The sequence below is a fragment of the Coffea arabica genome, chromosome 10c (assembly GCF_036785885.1).
Source record: "Coffea arabica cultivar ET-39 chromosome 10c, Coffea Arabica ET-39 HiFi, whole genome shotgun sequence".
Taxonomy (NCBI): Eukaryota; Viridiplantae; Streptophyta; class Magnoliopsida; order Gentianales; family Rubiaceae; genus Coffea; species Coffea arabica.
The window spans coordinates 51,945,012-51,971,619 of NC_092329.1; the positions used below are offsets into that span (position 1 = coordinate 51,945,012).

At 42.8% G+C, this 26,608-nt stretch overlaps 3 protein-coding genes across 5 annotated transcripts in view; all 3 read left to right on the top strand.

Moving 5' to 3' along the window:
* Positions 1 to 3,215, top strand: LOC113714228 (uncharacterized). The gene is made up of 2 exons (XM_072068432.1): positions 1 to 2,704; positions 2,965 to 3,215. The coding sequence occupies exon 1, from the start codon at positions 6 to 8 to the stop codon at positions 2,679 to 2,681; it is 2,676 nt and encodes an 891-aa protein (XP_071924533.1). The 5' UTR covers positions 1 to 5; the 3' UTR covers positions 2,682 to 2,704; positions 2,965 to 3,215.
* Positions 3,216 to 6,517: 3,302 nt separating this feature from the next.
* LOC113714557 (uncharacterized) lies at positions 6,518 to 7,685 on the top strand. Its single transcript, XM_027238462.2, has 2 exons — positions 6,518 to 7,190; positions 7,434 to 7,685. Exon 1 carries the CDS (start codon positions 6,547 to 6,549, stop codon positions 7,168 to 7,170), a length of 624 nt encoding a protein of 207 aa, XP_027094263.1. The 5' UTR covers positions 6,518 to 6,546; the 3' UTR covers positions 7,171 to 7,190; positions 7,434 to 7,685.
* Positions 7,686 to 12,720: 5,035 nt separating this feature from the next.
* Positions 12,721 to 26,608, top strand: part of LOC113713352 (uncharacterized) — a 42,502-nt gene continuing 28,614 nt past the window's right edge. For 2 of the 3 annotated variants that reach the window (XM_072068435.1, XM_072068436.1), the window contains exon 1: positions 12,721 to 13,315. In XM_072068435.1, the coding sequence (XP_071924536.1) occupies positions 12,934 to 13,315 (382 nt within the window). In that variant the 5' untranslated portion in view covers positions 12,721 to 12,933. Of the gene's footprint in view, positions 13,684 to 13,947; positions 14,212 to 26,608 lie in introns of those variants that run through there. The other variant, XM_027238464.2, reaches the window with a different exon arrangement.

The following is a 26,608-nucleotide window of genomic DNA, read 5'->3' on the forward strand; positions in this document are numbered from 1 at the left end:
TTGCAATGGGGAGCAAAGCAATGCGGTCTAGGCTGGCTCCTCTTCTTACCACCGTTTTGGTGGTATTCGTCGCTCTTGGCTTGCCTTTAGAGACTGCAGCTGACTATTACAAGTATTCATCTCCTCCTCCTCACAACTATTCCTCACCACCACCTCTACTGTATTCACCACCACCTCCTATTTACAAGTCACCTCCACCACCTTACCACTATTCCTCACCGTCACCTCCAGAGCATTCACCTCCACCACCGCCTCCAGTTTACAAGTCACCCCCGCCACCTTACCACTACTCCTCACCACCACCTCCAGTGCATTCGCCTCCTCCACCACCTTACCACTATTTATCACCACCACCTCCAGTGCATTCTTCTCCACCACCACCGGTTTACAAGTCACCTCCACCACTATCTCCATTTTACAAGTCCCCACCACCACCTTACCATTATTCCTCGCCACCACCTCCAGTGCATTCACCTCCACCGCCACCAGTTTACAAGTCACCTCCACCACCTCCTCCAGTTTATAAGTCCTCGCCATCACCTTACCATTATTCCTCACCACCACCTCCAGTGCATTCACCCCCACCCCTACCTGTTTACAAGTCACCCTCACCACCTTACCATTATTCCTCACCATCACCTCCTGTGCATGCACCTCCACCACCAATTTACAAGTCACCTCCACCACCTCCTCCAGTTTACAAGTCTCCACCACCACCTTACCATTATTCCTCACCACCACCTCCAGTGCATTCACCCCCACCAGCACCAGTTTACAAGTCCCCGCCACCACCTTACCATTATTTCTCACCACCACCTCCAGTGCATTCACCTCCACCACCACCGGTTTACAAGTCACCTCCACCACCTCCTCTAGTTTACAAGTCCCCGCCACCACCTTACCATTATTTCTCACCACCACCTCCAGTGCATTCACCCCCACCACCACCAGTTTACAAGTCTCCGCCACCACCTTACCATTATTCCTCACCACCACCTCCAGTGCATTCACCCCCACCACCACCAGTTTACAAGTCTCCGCCACCACCTTACCATTATTCCTCACCACCACCTCCAGTGCATTCACCCCCACCAGCACCAGTTTACAAGTCCCCGCCACCACCTTACCATTATTTCTCACCACCACCTCCAGTGCATTCACCTCCACCACCACCGGTTTACAAGTCACCTCCACCACCTCCTCTAGTTTACAAGTCCCCGCCACCACCTTACCATTATTTCTCACCACCACCTCCAGTGCATTCACCCCCACCATCACCAGTTTACAAGTCTCCGCCACCACCTTACCATTATTTCTCACCACCACCTCCAGTGCATTCACCTCCACCACCACCGGTTTACAAGTCACCTCCACCACCTCCTCCAGTTTACAAGTCTCCACCACCACCTTACCATTATTCCTCACCACCACCTCCAGTGCATTCACCCCAACCATCACCAGTTTACAAGACACCTCCACCACCTCTTCTAGTTTACAAGTCTCCACCACCACCTTACCATTATTCCTCACCACCACCTCCAGTGCATTCACCCCCACCACCACCAGTTTACAAGTCTCCGCCACCACCTTACCATTATTCCTCACCACCACCTCCTGTGCATGCACCTCCACCACCAATTTACAAGTCACCTCCACCACCTCCTCCAGTTTACAAGTCTCCACCACCACCTTACCATTATTCCTCACCACCATCTCCAGTGCATTCACCCCCACCACCACCAGTTTACAAGTCTCCGCCACCACCTTACCATTATTCCTCACCACCACCACCAGTGCATTCGCCTCCACCACCACCGATTTATAAGTCACCTCCACCACCTCCTCTAGTTTACAAGTCCCCGCCACCACCTTACCATTATTTCTCACCACCACCTCCAGTGCATTCACCCCCACCACCACCAGTTTACAAGTCTCCGCCACCACCTTACCATTATTCCTCACCACCACCTCCAGTGCATTCACCTCCACCACCACCGGTTTACAAGTCACCGCCACCACCTCCTCCAGTTTACAAGTCCCCGCCACCACCTTACCATTATTTCTCACCACCACCTCCAGTGCATTCACCCCCACCACCACCAGTTTACAAGTCTCCACCACCACCTTACCATTATTCCTCACCACCACCTCCAGTGCATTCACCTCCACCACCACCGGTTTACAAGTCACCTCCACCACCTCCTCTAGTTTACAAGTCCCCGCCACCACCTTACCATTATTTCTCACCACCACCTCCAGTTCATTCACCCCCATCACCACCAGTTTACAAGTCTCCGCCACCACCTTACCATTATTCCTCACCACCACCTCCAGGGCATTCACCCCCACCACCACCAGTTCACAAGTCTCCGCCACCTCCAGTCTACAAGTATAAGTCACCACCACCTCCTTCCCCAATTTACAAGTCACCATCACCACCTTCTCCAGTATACAAATTACCTCCACCACCTCCTCCAGTTTACAAATCTCCACCACCATCAATTTATAAATACAAGTCTCCTCCACTACCTCCTCCAGTGTACAAGTCATCACCACCACCTGCTTACAAGTCTCCACCTCTTCCAGTTTACAGTTCCCCACCACCACCAATCTACAAGTCTCCACCTCCACCCTACCATTACTACTACAATTCTCCTCCTCCTCCTCCTCGTCACTACTAAGCAATTGTATGCAAGTTTTTGAGGTAATAACGCTTAACCAATAAACTAACTTTCGCATGATAAAACTTATCTCTATCAAGACAAACTGCCATGTGTATCATGCCAAATACGTACACCTAGATCCATGAAAATGAATGGTAGAAAATTTTCTTAAGAACTAAGGAACAGCATTAGTATTCCCTCTGCTTCCAAAAACTTGTGTATTAAATAGATTAATGAATTGTTTAACATGCTCATTTACTTGAAAATACACAATACCCATAACCTACTGAATTTTTTGCAGGAAAAGGGAAAGACAATCTGTGTTTGAGAGCTTCATGAAGATGTTGAAGAATAAGAATAAAAGCCCAATGCGAGGATGTTTCAAGTTTTTCTATGTTTCCACTTTAATTTGTAAATTGAATTTTGTGACTCAATTAATTCCCTGTTTGTGGGGTACGTGTTGTTTTACGTACCATGCCGTACAGGTTTGTAAGGATTTCTATCCTATTGGCAAAAGTCGGTTCCATACAATTAATCAATTCATTTCACTTCTATTGGCTCTACTATTTATGCATGTTACGACATTTTTTCTCTCTTTCCCTTATATTTTGCCTTTAATATTATTGAATCAATATTAATAATGGGCCTTTTTCTTAAAATTATACTATTATACATAGGTTGTTTGGTCTAACGCTAAATTCATGTTTGTCTTTCTTTTATTCCCTTTACATCTCAAAGTATACTATAGTTTGTAATCATTGTGGTGATGATATTGCCAGCTGGTACTTATAGTTTAAGGCAGAGACATGATATTAACAACTATCTCATTGAAACATAAAGAAAAATCATGACAAGTGTGAGTCTTGGTTAATGCACAATTTGTTAGTGGAATTTATATTTATAAAACTCAAAAAAAAATTTTGACAATGCTATTACTAATTAATTAAGGACTTTATTGCTATAATTTATCGCTTACTAGTTTAAACTATAAATGATCTCAATACTTTTCTCCATGATGTCGATTTCTTTAGATTACGAAAGGGAAAAATTAGTGACATATCCCTTACTGATTACAACATCAGCAAAAATTAGTTATAAATTTTTCCGGTGGTTTTAAATCCCTCGGGCACTAAGATTTTTTGCACATCGAGTGAATTGAGGAACATAGGCAATTCGTTCTGCATACCAAGTCCTTGTTTAAGATGCAAGTACTAAAATGCATCCACTTCATTAATTTGGGAAATTGCCATAGTTTTTTTTAAGCATTTTGATTTTTTACATGATTCAAAATTTTCTTATTGGATACAATCACTTTGTATCAAGAACATTTTCAATCATCCTTTTTATCTTCTCAATAAGAAAATAAAAATTTATTCATGCTTTTCTAACATATCCAATCATTGATCTGAAAAATAAAGAATTTAAAAAAAAAGACATTTTCAATCATTGCTTACAGGGCAACTTCCCCATGTGAACCTCTTCAAACAAAGCCAATAATATGAAGGAACATCTAAATACACTTTTGCCCTAAAGGCTGGTTGCCTTGGGGTCAAAATTTAACCTTCGGGAGTATAATTACCCTGCCAAATTTATTATTTTTTATGGGTATATAGTTCCAATTTTTCCTCCTGTTAAGCTTATAAATATATTATCACCCAGAAAATAAAGGAATCTTGAATACTAACATGTCCATTTACTTGAGTTGTCATCAATTTGGCTACTTCGATTCCATGAGGGCAATCCAATTCACACTTGCTAGAGAAAATGGTGATAAAGGCACAAAGAAAATTATATGTAATATTGATTGGTAGTAACCACCTTGTATTGATCCCACTATTGTGGATACTCGTGCTCTTATGAAAAAAAATTATAAAAAATTAGCAAAATTTAAAAGAACAAAGTAAATTTATTCGTACAAATCAGTCAAAGAAGTAGCATTTTAAAGACCATGATGAAATTAATACTTTCAAGGTCTCTATTAGGAAGACTTCCTTTGTTGGTGAAACTACACTAGGTACGGTTACATGCAGATGTTTACTGTTTTGGTACCTAATTTCCTTGCCTTGAGTTGGGTGCAGATGTTTATATTACAAATAGATGGTATCATAAATTTGTTGTATTAACGTCTGTTCTTTTTTTTCTTCCTTAAGTTTTTTTCTTTATTCTCGTGACTTCAAAAATACGAACTCAAGAAATTAACTGCTTCGACATTAAGGTATAACTTCACAACTAGAGCCAATAGAAATCGTCAAATGATTTTTTGACATCCAAATTAAGCAATAAATTTTGTTTTCATTTCACGGGAGATTTTATAGTTTCTTTTGGGTATCATACCTACAAGTGATAATTGTCATTGGATAGTGAAAGAAGTGTTAATGATTGTAAGATTAAATATTGAAAATTTAAACTATTTATCTTTATTGAGAGATACAACTTAAAGAATCGTATCCAAAAGAGACTATAGAATTTTCTCTGTTTTTCATCATCTGTAGACATAAACTTTCTACGGTTGATGTACTATAAGGAAATTTTGCCTATACAATGTGATACCATTTTTTCAAAAAGACAAGATGGCAAATTGCCCCCTTGAACGGAAAAAATCATGATCTTTCCTCAAACTAGTCTACTTGTCAATTCTTTGAAAAAGAATACACTGCCCCGCAGAATTCTAGAAAGTTAGGCAAAACTAGACAAGTTGACAGCTATAATCATACCCAAGATCAGGAACAAGCAGTTACACATTTCAAAATTCGCTGCTGCAACAACTAATTTGATGACTTACAACACTAAATGGTCAAACTTTGAATGGCAATGAATCTTTTGTTGTACATCATGATGTAATTTTCATGTTACATAATAGATTGATATCTATGTTCTTTAAATTATCATAATAATTAAATTTAACTGATAAAAAGAACACATATCAATACACAAAAGTGTGTAACGTGAATGTTATATTAGTGTATTGCAGAAGACCTATAGTCTCTTCACATCTCTTCCTGCATCTTTTATGTTTTATTACCTCCAAAAGCCTTTACAGGGTCTTTACCCTAAAAATCAATTCACCGACTCGCATTTGATGTCAGAAATTCTTAAGACGAATTCTACTTTACTCAAAGATTGACTGTTAATAATGAGACAACGACCATTTTGTATTATTACACCGTCCTTCTTGATAGGCAAAAGAAATAGAGAGGAAAGCGGGTCCGTATATGGTCTTTTATTCATAGATAATACAACATTACGCCATCGAGCATTCACACAATATTTCAAAGTCATTGCATGCCTAAAGCCCCGCTTGATAATCCAATTTCATACTTAAATTTAATGGATTCAAATTTTAACACATTCAAATTGTTTGATAACAAAAAATTGAACGTCTAAATTAATTAAGTAACACTAAATTTTTTAGACAAAACTTGCTCCCAAAATTAAGTGATAAGCTATATCACTTATCACTGAATGTGATATGCATTCAAATGTATTATATTTAATACTTAATAATTTAATAATTTAATGGATTCAAAATTCAGATTTTAGATTTCAGTTTTATCAAACATACCCTAAGTTGCAAAATAATACCAAAACTTGTTATTATATAGCTTGAGATTCAAAAATTTAGAGCATAATTCTCAACCTAACACAATTGAATAATGAATATTCACGATTGTCAAATCTATCAAAGTACAATTTGAGGACAACCCATTCCAACGCGTACACAATTTCTCACTTTTCTAAAGTTGTTGAGAGCTGTTAAAAGAGATTTACCATGTTTACATCTTCCAAGTCTTGGGAGTAAAAAATGAAGCCACCGAGTGCTATAAAAAGGGGGCTAGAGGCTGCCTAGAAGCATATCAGCCTAAAACAAGAATTTGTAGTAACAATGGGGAGCAAAGCAAAAGCAACGGGGTCTAGGCTGACTCCTCTTCTTACCACTGTTTTAGTGGTATTTGTCGCCCTTGGCTTGCCCTTGGAAACTGCAGCTGATTATTACAAGTATTCATCTCCTCCTCCTCCTCCTTACCACTATTCTTCACCACCACCTCCAGTGTATTCACCTCCACCAACCCCTGCTTATAAGTTACCCCCACCATCTCCTCCAGTTTACAAGTCCTCACCACCACCTTACCACTACTCACCACCTCCGGTGTATTTACCTCCACCATCTCCAGTTTACAAGTCACCACCACTACCCCCTCCGGTATACAACTCCCCGCCTCCACCAGTGTACAAATACAAGTCCCCACCACCACCTCCTCCAGTTTACAAATCTCCACCGCCACCAGTTTACAAATACAAGTCACTCCCACCACCTCCTCCGGTATACAAGTCTCCTCCGCCACCTGTTTACGAGTACAAGTCTCCTCCACCACCTCCTCCAGTGTACAAGTCCCCACCACCTCCAGTTTACAAGTACAACTCACCTCCACCTCCTCCCCCAGTTTACCTGTCTCCACCTCCACCCTATCATCACTACTACGGTTCTCCTTCTCCTCACCACTACTAAGCAAGTGCATAAGTTTTGAGGTAATAATACCTATCCAAAACTTTATCAACACAAACTGCCATGTATATCATGCTAAGGACGTACACTTGATCCATGAAAATGACTAGTAGAAGATTTTTTTTAAGAACCAAAGAAATACATTATTTTTTCGGTCTGTTTTCAAGAATTTGAGCAGTATACAGATTAAAGAGTGTTTTTTTTTTTGTAAACTTGCTTGTCAACTTAAAAATGCACATAGCTGAAAGCCAACTGAATATTTGCAGGCAAAGGAGAAGGCAATCGGTGTTTGAGACCTTCAAGAAGATGTAGAAGAATAAGAATAAAAGCCCAATGCGAGGATGATTCCAAGTTTCTACGTTACCATTTCTACATCTAAATTGACTTTAGCTCCTGAGTTCCATGTTTATGGGGTTTGTACCGTTTTACGTACCATGCAGTACATGCTTGCAAGGTTTTCTGTCCTGTTGGCAAACTGCAGGTCCATATAATAAATGAATACTATTTACATTACGACACTTTTCTCTTTTTCTCTTATATTTTGTCTTTAATATTGTTGATCATTTTTTTTTTATCAAAAGCATCAAATGCTTAGGTAATTTGGTCTAATGCTAATTGTTTTACTTTTATTTTTCACCTACACCCCTTTTCAACTCAAAGGATGCTATAGTTTGTGATAATTGTTTAAGACCGAAGCATGATACTAATAAATATCTCATTGAAAGTCAAGGAAACTAACATTAGGAAAAGTTTAAATCTTGATTTGATGAAACTATTTATTCGTGGAATTTAGAGATACAAAACTCAAATTGTGACGGTGTTGTTGCTAAATTATTAAGGACATTATCACCATTATTTTTCCCTGATCACTAGTTTCAACTGCAATGATCTCAATCTTTTTGTGACTAATTCTTTCCTTAATAATTTATAAAGACAAAACTCACAAAGAATATGTGACTAATTCTTTCCTTTCGTCTTCTAAAGAAAATGCCAACTGTTAGTTTATCAAGGGGAAAAAGGATCGACATCAGTTATTATTGAAACTAGTAAGGAATAAATAATGGTGATAATGTCCTTAATAATTTAACAACAGCACCATCAGAATTTGACTTTGAGCTTCGGTCTTAAACAATGATCACAAACTACAGCATCCTTTGAGTTGAAAAAGGAAGTAGGTGAAAAGAAAAGTAAAAAATACAATTAGCATTCCCTCAAATTGTAGAAAGTTAGGTAGCATTATAGACAAGTTGATAGCGGCAATTTTACATTTCAAACTTCACCTATTCAATAACTAATTCGATGGCTTGCTACATGGTCAATCTTTGGACCCCTTCCTGCCTCCAGATATCCCTTTCCTCAATCAGGGGCTTCTACAATTACCAGTTTCAATTGTATGGTATAGTGTAAATATCAACAAATTAGATGTAGATGCTAACATAATAAATGTGAATGCTAAGACAGCAACATACAATCGAACCTGCAATTGTATGAACCCCAATCTCGCTTCCTAGTCCACCATCTTTCTCTAGGTAATAATCTCCCTTCTAATTTATTCACAAAATGCACCTTTCATCACCTCCAATAGCGTCGACATGATCTTTACCCTAGAAGACTATTCACCGACTCTCAATTGACGTCAGAAAATCTAAGAGTAATTCTACTTTACCCTAAGATTGATATCAACAAGACAAGGACAATTTAGAATTATTACACGCCTCTTCTTAATAGGAAAAAGAAATAGAGAAGAAAGTCAGGCCAGGTCTAATTTCTTTTCAAAGGCAATACAACATTACGAAATCAAGCATTCATTCATACAAATATTTCATAGTCACCGGTTTGCTGAGTAGAAAAATTTAGACAAAAACTTAATATTATATTGTTTAAGAGTTAACAATTTAGAGCTTAATCTCCTTGTACTTTGGAGTTAACAATTTAGAGCTTAATCTCCTTGTACTTTGGACTAAACTTGAACGTGAAAGGAAATCCCAAAACCATATTGGGCATGAATTCACACTTAATATACCCAATAAAAGATGGCGACTGGTGAAAGGCAGTGGAGACTGGTGGAGAGATTTGAGGAATAGAAGCAGACGGAAAAGCAACAAATTTTTGCCGAAAAACGGTCACTTTCATGGTTAATTTTGCTACTCTCCAATTGTACTTGACCAATTACAACAATTTCATGGAGTTTGATACGTGAAAAGAATTTTTTATAAATTTTATTTTGATCCATAATGTTATCTTTACATATATAAAACATTTTACAATTTTGATTTTGGCGCAGCTAACTTTTGGTTAACAAAAATGCTCATGTTTAAAAAACCAGAAATAAAACAAAACAAGAAACAAAAGAAATAAGAGGGTAGCATAGACATTTTGGATTTTTCCGTTAATTTGGATGATTTCCACCCACGTTCTAATTTAATCCAAAACACAAAGGAATTACGTAGAGGTTTTAAATAATCAGGGAGCTTCATGATCGAACCCCAAACCACGTGATAGCATACAAGAGTTCTATTTCACTATCGGTAGACAAAGACTTTCTATGGTTGATGTACCGTAGGAAAAAATCTGCCTATACAACGTGATAGCATTTTTTCAAAAACACAAGATGGAAAATTGCCCCCTTAAACGTGGAAATTCATGATCTTTCCTCGAACAAAGAATACTCACGCCTATTCAAGATGGAAAATTGCCCCCTTAAACGTCTATTTGTCAATTCTTGAAAAAAGAATACTCACGCCTAAAACACGGCCTCTTCATCTGCAGAATTCTAAAAAGTTACGTAAACTCTATAAACAAGTTGATAGGTACAATCGTACCCAAGATCAAGTACAGATAGTTGTACATTCACTGCTGCAATAACTAATCTGATGACTTACAAACATATCATGGTCAATCGTTGAATGGTAATGAGTCTTTTGTTATGCATTAGTATTAGTGTGTACACTCTAATAGATTGATACTTATACTCTTTAAATTATCATAATAATACCCTTAATTAACTTTAACTCTTAAAAAGAATACGTGTTAATACACGAGAGTGTGTAACCTGAATTGTTACTTATACATTAGTGTGTAATAGATAGGGATGGCAGTGAGGGCGAGTGCCCGCGGGGGGCTCTCGGGGCGGGGGCGGGGGAGAATTTTTTCCCCCCGTTTAGAAACGGGGCAGGGGACGGGGGAGTATACCCCCGCCCCATCCCCCGCCCCGCCACCCGCAAAAAAAATTATATATATATAATTATATATAATATGTAATTTAATTAGTTATAAACTTATGATAATGATATTATTAGTTAGATGTATTATATAATGTATATTAGTGTATGTAATATAATTAATATTATCAATTATACGAATAATTAGACATGTCCACTAATAGAGTTTATTAATTAGTTATACTAAATTTACTAATACATTTGTACTAAATTTCTAATTACACTTAATAGAATAACACTTTTTTCTAAAAAAAAAAAGCACAAACACAATAATGAATTAGTGATTGTATTTGTACCAAAAGTGAAAACTTAACTATTTTAGTTGTATTTATTTCATCATGTTGGATTGTATTCAAATAATTTTTGTTTGATTGTTTTTATGAGTTTCAATTGTAAAATTAAAATAAATAATAACTTGATGATGTGTTGATATTTTAGTACTTGATTATTTATTAAAATTTAACTATAATAAAATTTTATTAACCAAACGAGAAAAATTTTATTAATCCCGCGGGGGCACCCACGGGGGAAGCGGGGCGGGGCGGGGGAGTGGGAGGCGGGGGACGGGGCGGGGGTGGGGGGAGTTTGTAGGTAGCGGGGCGGGGGATGGGGGAGGGGTCCCCCGCCCCAACCCCGCCATCCCCCGCCCCGTTGCCATCCCTAGTAATAGACTGGCAAGCATTGTGGTGGTCATTGAGAAACTTACTGGAGAAATAGTCCTATAAGCTGTTCAATGAGCAATCACAACTTGCTAATTGGATGACTAATATAGCTCTAGCTGTAATGTTTTAATTAAATTACATCACTAACGTTGGGATGACTTTTTAACCAAAAAAAAATGCCTTAGTTCAAGCTTTTCCCTTTATTGTGCATTTTTTAAAGCATTTGATAGGCACTGCAAATCTGTCATTTTGGACATTTTATTATTGACTAACAATGAAAGCCGTGGACGTCTACCCATAACCAACACAAGATTAAATTAATATTAGAAAAAATAATTGAGTAATTGGAAAAAAAAAAAAAAAGAAGAGACTAATTTTCATTGAAACCCACCGACAAACTATACGTGTCCATGGCTTTTGAATAGTGCATTCAACGTTTAATTGTATGGTCCAGTTCATTGCAGATTACGTGGAGCAAAGATTGTGCTCTTTCCTTTTCACCCCTTTTGGAATCGATACTGTGGAGAATTGGGTTTTTCCTTCCTTTTTTTCTTTTCTTTCCTTCTGTGCTTTGCAAAACATACGTAAAAATATGAAATCCGAAGCATTCTTTAATTGGGATTAAGTATTGTTGTTGAAATTAAAAAGAAAAAAGAAAGAACAACAAAATTCCCAATCTGGGTTGATTGTTGAGCTCTAGATTGGTTGCATCGTGCTTCCATAGAAGCTCTCTTAGTGTGATACACTGCTTTCAATCAGTTTAACACGGGAAAAAAAAAAAAAAAAAGAGATGAAAAGCAAATTTGGTGGGGATAATTTCAGAAACCTCCCCTGAAGATTTTGACTATTCTACTGGTCTCCCTTCAGATTTTAAAAATTACACTAATCTTCCTTGAAGTTAATTATCTTGTAACATTTAAATTCAATCAATAATTTAAAAAATGATATTATGAGAGAGAAAATAATGATTTTATCATTGCCCCCCCATCTTACTACATTATTTAATTAATTTAATAGCAACCCACACATTAAAGAAAAATATTAAAATTTGTTGTTTATCATTAAAGATCAAATCGCTTATAACATCAAATAATAGTATATTATTTATATTTTTCACTTAATATAATATCCAAATTACTCTTTTCAATTACATACCCATTGTTAGAGAATCAACAACAAATAACCAAAAAATTTGCAACCAAAATATTACAAAAAAAATAAACTTTAACATCATAAATATTCTTATCAACATATTAAAGTTAGTTACTGAAATTTTTATGCTGTTAAACTTCACTCTTTTTGAATACAGATTTTTTTGATTATTTGTTATTAATTATGTTTGATGATGGGTTTATAATTGAAAAGAACAATTTGAAACTTACATTAAGTAAAATATATAGAGTGATATACTATTTTTTATAACATATGTGATTCAATCCTTCTTGATAGGATTGGTAATAGAGGTAGAGGGGGGAGTCGGCTGCATCCGGTCTTCTTTTCATAGATAGTACAATATTGCGAAATCAATCGCATTCACACAATAATATTTCGAAGTCAATGCATGGCTAAGTTGCATAAAAGTACGAACACTTGTTATTATATAGCTTAAGATTCAAAACTTTCGAGCATAACCCTCCACCCAACACAATTGAATAATGAATATTCACGATTGTCAAATCTGTCAAAGCACAGTTTGAGGACAACCCATTCCAACCTGCAAAAGATTTTTTACTTTTCTAAAGTTGTTGAGAGCTGTAAAAAGACTTACCATGCTTGCATCCTCCGAGCCTTGGGAGTTAAAAATGAAGGCACTGAGTGCTATAAAAAGGGGAATAGAGGCTGCCTAGAAGCATATCAGCCTAAAACAAGAATTTGTAGTTAAGATGGGAAGCAAAGCAAAAGCAATGGGGTCTGGGCTGACTCCTCTTCTTGCCACTGTTTTAGTGGTGTTTGTTGCTCTTGGCTTGCCCTCACAAACTGCAGCTGATGATCACTACTACAAGTATTCATCTCCTCCTCCTCCTTACCACTATCCCTCACCACCACCACCAGTGCATATACCTCCACCTCATCCTGTTTACAAGTACAAATCTCCACCACCCCCACCACCACACCCAGTTTACAAGTATAAGTCACCACCACCACCTCCTCATCCGGTATACAAGTATAAGTCTCCTCCGCCACCACCACACCCAGTTTACAAGTACAAGTCACCACCACCACCTCCTCATCCGGTACCACACCCAGTTTACAAGTATAAGTCTCCTCCGCCACCAGTTTACAAATATAAGTCTCCTCCACCACCACCTCCAGTGTACAAATACAAGTCTCCACCACCACCAGTTTACCACTACAACTCTCCTCCACCACCACCTCCAGTGTACAAATACAAGTCTCCACCACCACCAGTTTACCACTACAAGTCTCCTCCACCACCACCTCCAGTGTACAAATACAAGTCTCCACCACCACCAGTTTACCACTACAAGTCTCCACCACCTCCTCCCCCAGTTTACAAATACAAGTCTCCACCACCACCAGTTTACCACTACAAGTCACCACCACCTCCTCCCCCAGTTTACAAATACAAGTCTCCACCACCTCCTCACCACTACTAAGCAATTGCTTCTGAGGTAATAACACTTGTTCAATATACCCACTTCTGCATGATAAAGCATATCTCTATCAACACAAACTGTCATGTCTATCATGCTAAGTGCCTTCACTTCATCCACCAAAATGACTGCTAGAAATTTTTTTTTATGTTACCAAAGAAAGGCATCATTTTTTCCCTCTGTTATCAAGAACTTGTACAGTATATAGATTAAAGAGTATTTTTTTAACTAGCTTATCAACTTAGAAATGCATATAGCTGATAGCCAGCTGAATATTTGCAGGCAAAGGAGAAGGAAACCAGTGTTTGAGACCTTCTTGAAGATGTAGAAGCATAAGAATAAAAGCCCAATGTGAAGATGATGATTTCAAGTTTTTCTACGTTACCATTTCTTTATCTAAATTGGTTGTAGCGCCCAAGTTCCTTTGTTTATGGGATTTGTATCGTTTTACGTACCATGCAGTACATGTCATGTTTGTAAGGTTTTCTATCCTGCCGGCAAACCGCAGGTTCCATGTGATAAATGAATACTATTTATGTTACGACACTTTTCTCTGTTTCTCTTATATTTTGTCTTTAATATTCTTAATCATATTTTTAACAAAAATATTCAAACACTTAGGCAATCTGGTCTAATGCTAATTGTATGTTTTACTTTTCTTTTTCACCTGCTCCCCTTTTCAACTCAAAAGGATGCAATAGTTTGTGATCACTGTTTAAGACGGAAGCATGATACTAATGAATATCTCATTGAAACTCAAGGAAACTAACATTGCGAAAAGTGTAAATCTTGATTTGATGCAACTATTTATTCGTGGAATCTATAGTTACAAAACTCAAATTCTGACTGCGCCATTGATAAATTATTAATGACGCTATCATCATTATTTATCCCTAACTAGTTTCGACTACAACTGAACCCAATATTTTCCCCATGATAAAAGTTTTTGACTATTTTACTGGCCTTTCTTCAAATTTTAAAAATTACACTAATCTTCATTGAGATTAATTATCTTGTAACATTTAGTTCCGATCAATAATTAAAAAATGATATTATGAGAGAGAAAATAATATAATTTTATCATTGCCCCCCATCTTGCTATATTATTTAATTAATTTAATAACAACCCACACATTAAAGAAAAATACTAAAATTTGCTGCTTTTCATTAAAGATGAAATTGCATATGCCATAAAACATAGTATATCATTCTATATGTTTCACTTAATGTAAGATCCCAATTGTTCTTTTCAATTACAAACCCATTGTCAATAACAAATAACCAAAAAATTTGCAACCAAAATAGTACAAAAAAAAAACTTCAACATCATAAATATTCTTACCACCTCTAGTGCATTCACCCTCATAAAATAATTCAAGACCCTACTGTCATAAAATGACTGATCAACTCCCGTAAACCTAATTTGACAACATTTAAATGGAGAACTTTAGCTAAAAGAATTAAGCTAAAGAAAAAACCAGTTATTTTCCAACATATGCAATCATTGATCAGGGAAAAAAAAAAGAGCAAAAAGACATCTTCAATCATTTAATAGCTTACAGGGCAAATTAACCCCTAAGCGAAAACTGGTTGCTCTAGAATCAAAATTTTACTTTAGTTACCCAGGCAACTTTTTTGTTGCTTTTTTTTTTTTTTCCTTTAGTTTTGCCCCCTCTGTCAAGCTTATAAAATTATTAAGATAATAAAAGTGCCTTGAATAGTATTAATATATCCATTGACTTGAGCTGTCGTCAGTTTGCGATTCCATGAGGCCTTTTCAAAGTACTCAGAAAATGGGGAGTCATGAAATCCATTTGTTCTATTCATTGCTAAGATGCTTTTCTCTATAAAGAGACTTCCTAACGAAAATACTTTGTAGATTTCTTTACTCCAAGTGGTGCATGGAAAATTAATATTTTCAATTATCAAATAAAATTCCCTTTTTTCGGCGTAGATTTCATCCATCCAGCTGTTAACACATTCTATAAATCCGAATTGACTAATCTTTTCGTTTCCATTTTCCAACTTGCGAATACGGCATATAGTGTCTGCTAAACACTATATATTCTCTGCCAAATATGAATACATATCACTTTTCTGAGCAAGTGCAGAGTCATTATCATTTTTATTCCCACCTAACAAATTAGGGATAAAAAAGTTAATAATCTTTACATGCTATCAGGTCACAAGTTAATAATCTTTTAAAGAACATGTTAAATTAATTTATTGGTATGAATAGTAGTCAAAGAAGTATGTTAAAGTTAGTAATCTTTAAAATAATATGTTAAAATCATTCGTACAAATTAGTCAGAGAAGTACAAATTAATACTTTCAATCTCAAGGTCTCTATTATGGAAATTTGCATCGGTCAATATACACTTGGCATAATATAATCTCCCAACTCATTTCTTTACAAATGCACCTTTAATCACCACCAAAAGGTGCCGACATGATCTTTACCCTAGAAAACTATTCACCGACAGGCAAATTGACGTCAGAAATACTAAGAGGAATTCTAGTTTCCTTCGGGTTCATGCCATGTTGTACCCTTCAACTGTAACTCGATTTCTAAGCTGTAATTTGTGACATAATAGTCCTTAAACTATGAAACCCTTCTTACTTAATTACAATGGTTAATACAATGCCCGTGACTAGACAAGTATGAAGCAACCATAACAGAAAAAAAATCCAAAATTAGAGAAAAGAAAGAAGTTTCGCGACCACCACCAGTTTACAAGTCACCTCCACCACCTCCTCCAGTTTACAAGTCACCTCCACCACCTTACCATTATTCCTCACCACCACCTCCAGTGCATTCACCCCCACCACCACCAGTTTACAAGTCTCCGTCACCACCTTACCATTATTCCTCACCACCACCTCCTGTGCATGCACCTCCACCACCAATTTACAAGTCACCTCCTCCAGTTTACAAGTCTTCACCACCACCTTACCATTATTCCTCACCACCACCTCCAGTGCATTCACCCCCACCACCACCAATTTATAAGTCTCCCCCACCGCCTCCCCCAGTATATAAGTCACCACCACCACCTCCTCCAGTGTACAAATCACCTCCACCACCTCCTCCAGTTTACAAATCTCCACCACCACCAATTTATAAATACAAGTCTCCTCCACTACCTCCTCCAGTGTACAAGTCATCACCACCACCTGCTTACAAGTCTCCACCTCCTCCAGTTTACAGTTCCCCACCACCACCAATCTACAAGTCTCCACCTCCACCCTACCATTACTACTACAATTCTCCTCCTCCTCCTCGTCACTACTAAGCAATTGTATCCAAGTTTTTGAGGTAATAACGCTTAACCAATAAATTAACTTTCGCATGATAAACCTTATCTCTATCAAGACAAACTGCCATGTGTATCATGCCAAATACGTACACCTAGATCCATGAAAATGAATGGTGAGGAGGGCCATTTAGGCTCGGAGCGCCCTAGGCCTAGTTCCCCACCATTTCCTGAAGTGCCGCCTCGGGTATTATCCTGGAAGGCGATCGCGGCCCATTTACCACCTCGGCTACAATGTCAGGTCGTAACACCGAGGTGGACATTGAATGACAACTACGAAAAGGGGAGATGTGATCTCTGACACCTGAGCAAAGGCTGCTCTGACCCGCCGCCTGAATCTGACAGAATGTCCCATCACGTCTCTTCATGGAGACCGGTCAAGTCCACCTGATCCACTGACTATCTCAGATCTTTTGGGACCCGTGCAAACATCTCCTCTCTCCTATCAGTCCCCTATAAATACACGATACTTCTACTGAAAAAGGAGATGACCAATTTCTGGTAAAACACACTCCACTCATTATTTACTTCTCTATATCCGAACTGACTTAAGCTTCGGAGTTATACCGGGGGATCCAGCCCCTTTCTTATCCAAGCAGGTGACTTCGTCCAAGAGAGTTGCCCAAGGTAAAGATATTCTTCCAATTGAGGTGACTCACTCCTGCGGGTCGAAAATCACCTCTTCAATTGGCGCCGTCTGTGGGAACCGCAAAGATATTAGAAGATGAAGCCTGCGCGTTCTAGAAGCAGAAAAGCTCTCACTATCGAGGCTGGGCAAAGCAATGCAGCTCAACAAGAAAATATTTCTGAAGGGCAGGAGTCCCCAAGGACTCAGCCCGCAAACGAAAAAGCCATAACCCGTATGGCCGAGTTTGTGACCGAGAACCCCAACATCTTTGAAGAGTTGGGAAGATACCTGAAGAGGCAAGGCAAACAAAAGGCCGAGTCCTCTAAAAGGATGTCAGATGGGTCTCTTGAGGACTCATCTGAGGAGGAGTCGGATGGAAGGCACTTAAGCCGAAGTGCCTCAAAGCGAGCATTTTCTAAGGCCACTTCTAAGGTAGCCTCCCTGACCAAGGCGTTTTCCCGAGGGCTCTTGGGCCGACGACCCGAGGAAGAACCTCGGCCCTTGGGAATACCCGGGGTGGACTGCATGAGGGCTCCACCGTTCACGGATGATATAAACGAGGAAAGGCTTCCTCCCAATTTTAAGCTCCCCGCAGTACAATCTTACGATGGCCGAGGTGATCCCGAGAATCACATCCATACCTTCATCTCGGCCTTCCAAATATACTGCATCCCAGACCCTGTCATATGTCGGGCCTTTCCAGTATTCCTCAGAGGAACTGCTCGAAAATGGTTCTGAGCTCTAGAACCTAGGAGCATTTCGACCCTGGGTGAATTAGTGGAGAAGTTTCTCCACCGATTTGTCTCCTCCCGACCTACGACTAGGACCTCGGCTTACCTGCTCACCGTGCAGCAGAACCCGGGAGAGTCACTCCGGTCGTACGTCCGGAGGTTCCATGAGGAAAGCGTTCAGATACCTGACCCCAATGAGCAGGTAACCCTCGCTGCCTTTACCCATGGACTCGTTGCCGGGGAGTTCAATACGGGGATCCATAAAAAATACCCCCGCACACTGCATGAATTGTGGTTGAAGGTTGAAAAGGGCATACAGGCCGAAGACCTCCATCGCATGAAGAAAGAGGTCCAAGCCACCCGTCCAAGGGCTGAGCCCAGAAAGGGAAAAGACGCTGGCCGAACTGAAGTAGGGTCGGGAAGTGGCTTCCGAAGTCCTGGCCGAGACCGCCGCAGCGTGTTCGACAGGATATCCAAGGGGAAGTCACCTACTCCCGAGTCCGAGTTGACTCCTTTAAATACTACCCGATCTCACGTGTTGTCCGTGATGGAACAAAACAACCTCGGCAAGGGCCCGCCGAGGATGTTTGGAAGCAGAGACAAGAGGAACTCGAACCTCTACTGCTTGTATCATCGTGACATTGGTCACGAAACTGAGGATTGCAACGATCTCAAGAAGGAGATCGAGAACCTCATTAGACGGGGACACTTGAAACAGTTCATCCGCAGAGGTGGAGGTCACCAACGTGACGAAAACCGGCATGACAAATGAGGTGACCAACGCCGAGATGAGCGGCGGAGCTCCAGAAGCAGTTGCCGACCTCCTGAGGATCCCAGGGAGACGAAAAGGCCTCCCCCAGACGGATCTTCGGGACATGGGCCAACCATTGCCGGGGTCATTAACACCATTGCCGGAGGTCCGACGGGAGGGGACAGTCAGAACTCCCGGAAGAGAACCTATAAGCAGGCTAACCCGGATCAGGCCGAGTCGAGTTCTCGCCTGTCCGAGGTGATCACCTACGGGCTCAGTGATCCCATCCCAGCTGCATCCAGCAGTCATGAAACCTTGGTGATTGAAGTCCTCACCAATAACTACATTGTGAAAAGGTCTACATAGACCCGGGAAGTTCAGTTGACGTCATGTACCTCCGTACCTTTGAGAGCCTTAAAATGGCTAAGGGGTGCATGACCCCGCTGAGAACCCCTCTTGTAGGGTTCGGGGGACACGTGGTGCACCCCGAAGGGATGGTGACTCTGACAGTGACCATAGGGCATCACTCTCGCTGTAGAACCGTCCCTGTCAATTTTGTGGTGGTTAAGGCTGACTCCCCATACAACCTACTTTTAGGTCGGCCTACGCTCAATGCCTTGCGGGCGGTCTACTCCACCTACCACCTGAGCTTCAAGTTTCCTACCCCAGCAGGGGTGGCCGAGGTCAGCAGCGACGTCTGTGCTGTCCGGGAGTGCTACCTCGCCACCCTACAAGCAGCCTCCCCGTCTACCTCCGGTGCGAGGTCCGAGAAGAGGTCAAATATCCTCTCAATAGATAGCATCGATCCTCAGTGAGCTGAGAAGGTCCCGAGGCTGGAGACTGGGGATGAGGTGGAAGAGATTCCCCTGGACCCCACGAAACCTGATCAGACAGTTCGCGTTGGTACCCGATTGCCCGGTCCTATCCGAAGAGGTATGATGGACCTCCTCAGGGAATACCGGGACGTCTTTGCTTGGGCCGCCGAAGAGGTCCAAGGAGTCCCGCACCATCTCATGATGCATGACTGAACGTCGACCCCCAAGTCCGTCCGGTCAAACAGAAGAGAAGGCACATCGGCCCTGAGCGCAGCCAAGCTGTTGGTGAGGAAGTGGACAAGCTTTTACCCGCTAAAATAATCCGAAAAGTCCAATACCCGATCTGGTTGTCTAACTCGGTCATGGTCAAGAAGGATACGGGGGCTTGGAGAATGTGCGTCGATTTTACCGACCTCAACAAAGCCTGCTCCAAGGATTGCTACCCCTTGCCCAAAGTCGATACTTTGGTAGACTCAGCAATGGGCTACGAGATCCTCTGTTTCTGGGATGCATTCAAAGGCTATCACCAAATTGGGATGAGTCAAGAAAACCAGGAGAAAACGGCCTTCTACACCGACCGCGGCACGTACTGTTATACTACCATGCCATTCGGGTTGAAGAATGCCGGAGCCACTTATCAACGCTTGGTCAACCAAGCATTCAAGTCTCAAATCGGCCGGAATGTTGAGGCCTATGTAGATGACATCCTCCTCAAAAGCCAGACGAACTCCACCTTCCTGGCCGACTTGAAGGAGGTCCTTGACATCCTGCGGAAGGTGAAAATGATGCTGAACCCCAAGAAATGTGTTTTTGGGGTCACCTCGGGGAAATTTCTAGGTTACCTCGTCTCAAGGCGAGGTATCGAAGCAAATCCGGATAAGGTGCGAGCCATCCAGGAGATGTCTCCACCCCGGTGCGTCCGCGATGTCCAAAGGCTGACAGGGCGATTAGCCGCCCTGAATCGGTTCTTATCGCAGTCGGCAGCTAAAGCACTGCCCTTTTTCAAAGTGTTGAAGAAAGCTGACCATTTCTCCTGGACGGAAGAGTGTCAACAGGCGTTTGAGCAGTTGAAGGATTACCTTCACTACCTTCCAACGCTCACCTCACCTCGTCCGGGGGACAAATTAATCTTATACCTTTCTGCTGCGGCCGAAGCGGTGAGTGCCGTGCTGATAAGGAAGGAAGGGGTCCAAATGCCCGTCTACTACGTTAGCCGAGTCCTCCGAGGTCCAGAGACCAGGTACACACAAGCAGAGAAACTTGTGCTAGCCCTGATCCACGCCGCCCGCAGACTCAAGCCCTACTTCCTAGCTCACCACGTCTGCTTGAGGACTGATCAACCACTTCGGCAGATTTTGACACGACCAGAGGTTTCGGGACGTCTTACCAAATGGGCCATTGAGCTGGGGGAGTACGACCTAACTTATGAGCCTCGCACAGCGATCAAGGCCCAGGCTCTCGCAGACTTCGTAGCCGAGCTCACCTTTGACGAGGTGCAAGGATCCGTCCCGGCTGCCACATCGGCCACAGTTGATGTGGCCACCACTGGGCTCCAGCGGTGGATCCTACACGTGGACGGTTCGTCAACAGTGAGGGTAGTGGAGCAGGCTTGCTCCTCGAAGACCCCCAAGGAGAAATATGCTAATATGCCTTAAGATTTGACTTCGCTGCTTCAAACAATGAAGCTGAATACGAAGCCGTCATTGCTGGACTGCAGCTAGCTCGCAAGCTCGGGGCCGCACACATCTTGGTTTATAGTGATTCCCAACTCGTCGTGTGCCAGATATTAGGTGAGTACGAAGCCAGGGACGAGGTGATGCATCGTTACCTCTCCAAGGTCCTCCAGTTGGCGACTCACTTCGAGTCTTTTGAAATTCAAAGAATACCGCTATCGAAAAACAGAAGGGCTGACGCCCTCTCCCGGCTTGCCTCAACCTCTTTCTCTGACCTGAACAAGACGGTTCTCGTTGAAGTTCTAGCCGAACCAGGATATGTAGCCGAGGTAGTATACCCCGTCTACCCTGGGGACACCTGGATGGGTCCCCTGACTCGATTTTTCAGCCAGGGTGAGCTCCCCGAAGACCGAGCTGAGTCACGGAAGCTCCAACGAAAAGCAGCACGGTACATTCTCCGACAAGGCCTTTTATACAAAAGGTCTTACCTCGGCCCTTAGCTGCGATGTATCACGCCCGAGGAAGGCCAGAGAATCCTCCAAGACATACATGAGGGGCTCTGTGGTGCTCACGTCGGCTACAGAATGCTGGTAAAAAAGGCTTTGTTACTTGGGTATTTTTGGCCCACTATGAGGATAGATGCCCAGGTCATGGTCCTTTGCTGCCCCTCCTGCCAGCATCACGCTCCTGAGTACCACCAGCCGACCAATTTAATGATCCCTATCACCTCGTCATGGCCGTTTGAGCAATGGGGAACGGACATAATTGGCCCCTTTCCCAGAGCTCCAGGCAATTATACCTACGTGGTGGTAGCAGTGGACTACTTCACCAAATGGGTCGAAGCTGAACCCCTAAAAAATATCACTGGTGCGGCAGTCCAGAAATTCTTCTGGAAGAATGTGGTTTGCCGCTTCGGCCTACCCCGGGTGATCATCTCGGATAATGGCCGACAGTTCGCCGATAATCCTTTCAAGGCCTGGTGTGAGAACCTCGGGGTGAAACAGCATTTCACTTCGGTGGGACACCCCCAAGCCAACGGACAAGCCGAAAACTTCAATCGCACGCTCCTCCATGGCCTCAAGACCAGGCTCCACCAGGCTGGATCGTCTTGGATGGAAGAGCTCCCCAGTGTGCTGTGGTCCTACCGAACTACGCCGAGATCAGCAACCCAGGAAACCCCGTTTTCCTTAACCTACGGGTCAGAAGCTGTTGTTCCAGCCGAATTCATCACCCCGAGTCCACGAATGGCCGCATATGCTGCCGAAGTCAATGAAGAAGAACGGCGAGTTGACCTCGACCTCGTCGAAGAGAAGCGTGATATGGCCGCGGCCAAAGTTGCTGTTTACAAAAATATCGTAGCTGGCTACTACAACGCTCGGGTTAAACATTTGCGGTTCAGTCCGGGAGACCTGGTGCTCAGGAAGAACTCAGTCAGCCGGGCTGAACCTCAGGGTAAACTAACCCCCAAGTGGGAGGGACCATACCGTGTTGTTGAGTCCAGCCAAAATGGATATTGTAAATTGGCATACCGAGATGGGTCTCTGAGTGCCCCGAACTTGGCATGCTGAAAATCTTAAGTTGTACTACCCTTGAGGGTATGTGCTTTTAATCTTGAGTTATTTCACACTTATTTTCATTTCATTATAAGTGAAAAATAAGGGGACAAAGTAGCAGTAAAGAGGAAAACCGAATTTAATTAAAAAGAAAGCAAGAATATGAACTCAATTCCATTGAATTACATAAAAGTAGAAAGCCGAGGTCACCTTTAATTAGGAAGAAAGCAAGAATATAAACTCAATTCCATTGAATTACATAAAAGTAGAAAGCCGAGGTCACCTTTGACCTCGGCCTACAATGACAAAAAAAAAAACAAGTGCCTCTAGGCACTCCCTACCCTGACATCCTGGCCCCCCGTGGTCGCGCCACCCGTTTCGGCACCCTGTCCACCCTCAGCTCCTCCACCGGCCTGGTCGTCTTCAGTACCATCTAGTTCAAACTCCTGGAGCCATTTGTTGAATTCGGCTCGGACTTCGGTTAGGTCTTTCTCAGTCCGGATGCCCTCAGCCATGCTGTCGCATAGCTCCTTGGCATCCTCGTTATAGTGCGAAGTGCTCTGAAGGGACTCCAGTTGTTCAGAGGGAAGAAAGGATGCCGCGTCATTAATAGCCGACGTGTACCCGAACATGAAGCTTGGCCGGGTGAGCTCGCCGAGGTCACGGATGAAGGACTCTGACGTCCGGAAGGCTTCCACAGCAGTGACCCCGGCCTTGTCCATGGCCTCCCTGTTTGACTGTTCTTCTTGGGCCCTCCTTTTTTTCTCCTCATCAAGAGCAGTCACCAGGGAATTGTTCGCGACCTCGGCCCTTTTGTTAGCCGCCTTGGCCTTGTCACGCTCCAACTCGGTTGCCTTCAGTTTTTCTTCCAACTCGGCAATTCTCTTCTGGAGCTCGGCAGGAGGCTCATAGTTTTCCATGAACTTTCCATACCGTTGAATCATCTCGACAAAAAAAGCCGTGGTAGAGGCCCATGACACCGAGGCGCTCTGCATCAACTCCCCTGCGGAGAGCTTCCTAGCATAAGTGCTATCTCGTGGCAGCACTGAATGCACCAAGAGCTCCTGAGCGACCAAAGGGTTCTTGCAGCGATCGTTGAAATTAATCTCCCACTCTGGACACCAGTGTGATCCGGGGTGTCTCTTGTCCTCCTCAGCTGCCTTGAAAGGCACATGATGGAGTTTGAACAAAGATGACCCCGTGACGGGGTTCTCCGGAAATATGGTCACACCCTGACCCCGGGGGGGAGTGGCAATCGTGACCCAGCGAGAAGGGATTCCCACCGGAATTGCCGAGGCTCGGGAACCTCCCGGAGTGGCCGAGGTGTGCGAGCCCTCGCCCACGATCACCACGGCAGGCTCGCGGTCGCCCGACGCCGCGGTGGTTTTCTTAGCCGGCCTGGAAGAGGACCCTGCAGTGTCCTTGCGCTTTTTGGGAGCTCTTTTGACCACCTCGACATCTCCCGAGGTTATCAGGTCGAAAATCTTCGTCACTGCAAAGTAGGAGACGAAGTCAGTTAGAATTCAAGAGGGATAAACTAAAAGGGAAGAAATGGAAAAATACAAAGTCTGTGAAGCCTAGTCGAGAGTAAGACAGGCTGGTCAGAGCTCGTCAAGGCTCAACTGATCCCGCCTTCCACGAGCACCACTTAGGGAAAATCCCAGCAGTTTATCCTGAGGCCCGACCCCGTTAACTTCTGGAAGTTACGCTCTTCTAACTTCCCTGGAGATATCTCCTTGATCGAGGTGGGAGGCCTCCACCAGAATCCGCGAGGGAAGTCATCGGCCGAGACGAAGAAGAAGTTTTGCTTCCACTCCTTTATTGAGTTCGGAGCATCAACCACCAACTTCGGAACTTTGTTTCCGAAGTAGAACCATCCTTTTTCACTTCTGCTGTTCTTGAGTGAGTAACAGCGGCGAAAGAGGTTGACCTAAGGTTGTATCTCCTGATGTCGGCAAAGTAGCTGGAAGCCAACGAGAATGCGAATAGCGTTAGGGGTGAGTTGAGTGATTCTCACCCCCCAGTACCTCAGGCAGTCCCGAAGAAACCTCGTCGTGGGCACTCTGAGTCCGGCCTCCAGCTGTTCCTGATAGATAGTCACCTTGCCCTTTGGTGGCAGTGCGGCTGACTGATGCGGTTGGGGTATGTAAATACTATAATCCCTTCTCCAGGGATACCTGCGGACCACCTCGGCTATTGAGGCTTGTCCCATACCACTACTGAAGAACGGCATCTGGCCGTAGTCGAGAGTTGCCACGTTTGGAGGAGTGGAAGGTTCTTGTACTCCCTCGTCTCTAGGGATCTCAATCCCGAGGTCATCGTTGTATAGGACCTCGGGCTGGACCTCGATCTCCTCGGGCTGCACCTCAACCGCCTCAGCTCGGCGTGATGCCTCGGCACCTCCACCCTCAGCTTGGTGAGATGCCTCAGCACCTCCGCCCTCGGACGCGGTCCTTTCCTGGGAGGGGTCAGGCCTCTCTGCCTCAGTGAGGTCAGGTCTCACTGTCTCTTTGTGCGTACGAGCTGTTCTAGCCATTGTATCAGAAGGGGAAGAAGTGAACTTACTTAGAATCTGCGACTGGAAGAAGATGCCGAAGTAGACGTGGTTTAGAAAGGTTGCCGAAGTGAAAAGAGAAAGAAACAGAGTTCTGGGGTGATTCTTGATTTTTGGTGAAGAGTAAAACGGTGAAAAAAGACCACTATTTATAGGCCACCAGGGTGAAACCCAAGAGACGGCACCCTCTCTCTTCATTAATGGGAGGACTGTTCGTCTGCCAACACAGCTGACAGCCGTCCCTTCAGTTATCACTCAGTCCCATCTATGCGGTCATGACGTGTCCGTGTTCCGTGTTTTATACGCTTCTCAGCTTCGGGAAGTAACGACCACGGCGGATGCCCATCTCGCCCTTCTCAAAGCTTGGGGGGCTTAGTGAGGAGGGCCATTTAGGCTCGGAGCGCCCGAGGCCTAGTTCCCCATCATTTCCTGAAGTGCCGCCTCGGGTATTATCCTGGAAGGCGATCGCGGCCCATTTACCACCTCGGCTACAATGTCAAGTCGTAACACCGAGGTGGACATTGAATGACAACTACGAAAAGGGGAGATGTGATCTCTGACACCTGAGCAAAGGCTGCTCTGACCCGCCGCCTGAATCTGACAGAATGTCCCATCACGTCTCTTCATGGAGACCGGTCAAGTCCACCTGATCCACTGACTATCTCAGATCTTTTGGGACCCGTGCAAACATCTCCTCTCTCCTATCGGTCCCCTATAAATACACAATATTTCTACTGAAAAAGGGGATGACCAATTTCTGGTAAAACACACTCCACTCATTACTTACTTCTCTATATCCGAACTGACTTAAGTTTCGGAGTTATACCGGGGGATCCAGCCCCTTTTCTTATTCAAGCAGGTGACTTCGTCCAAGAGAGTTGCCCAAGGTAAAGATATTCTTCGAATTGAGGTGACTCACTCCTG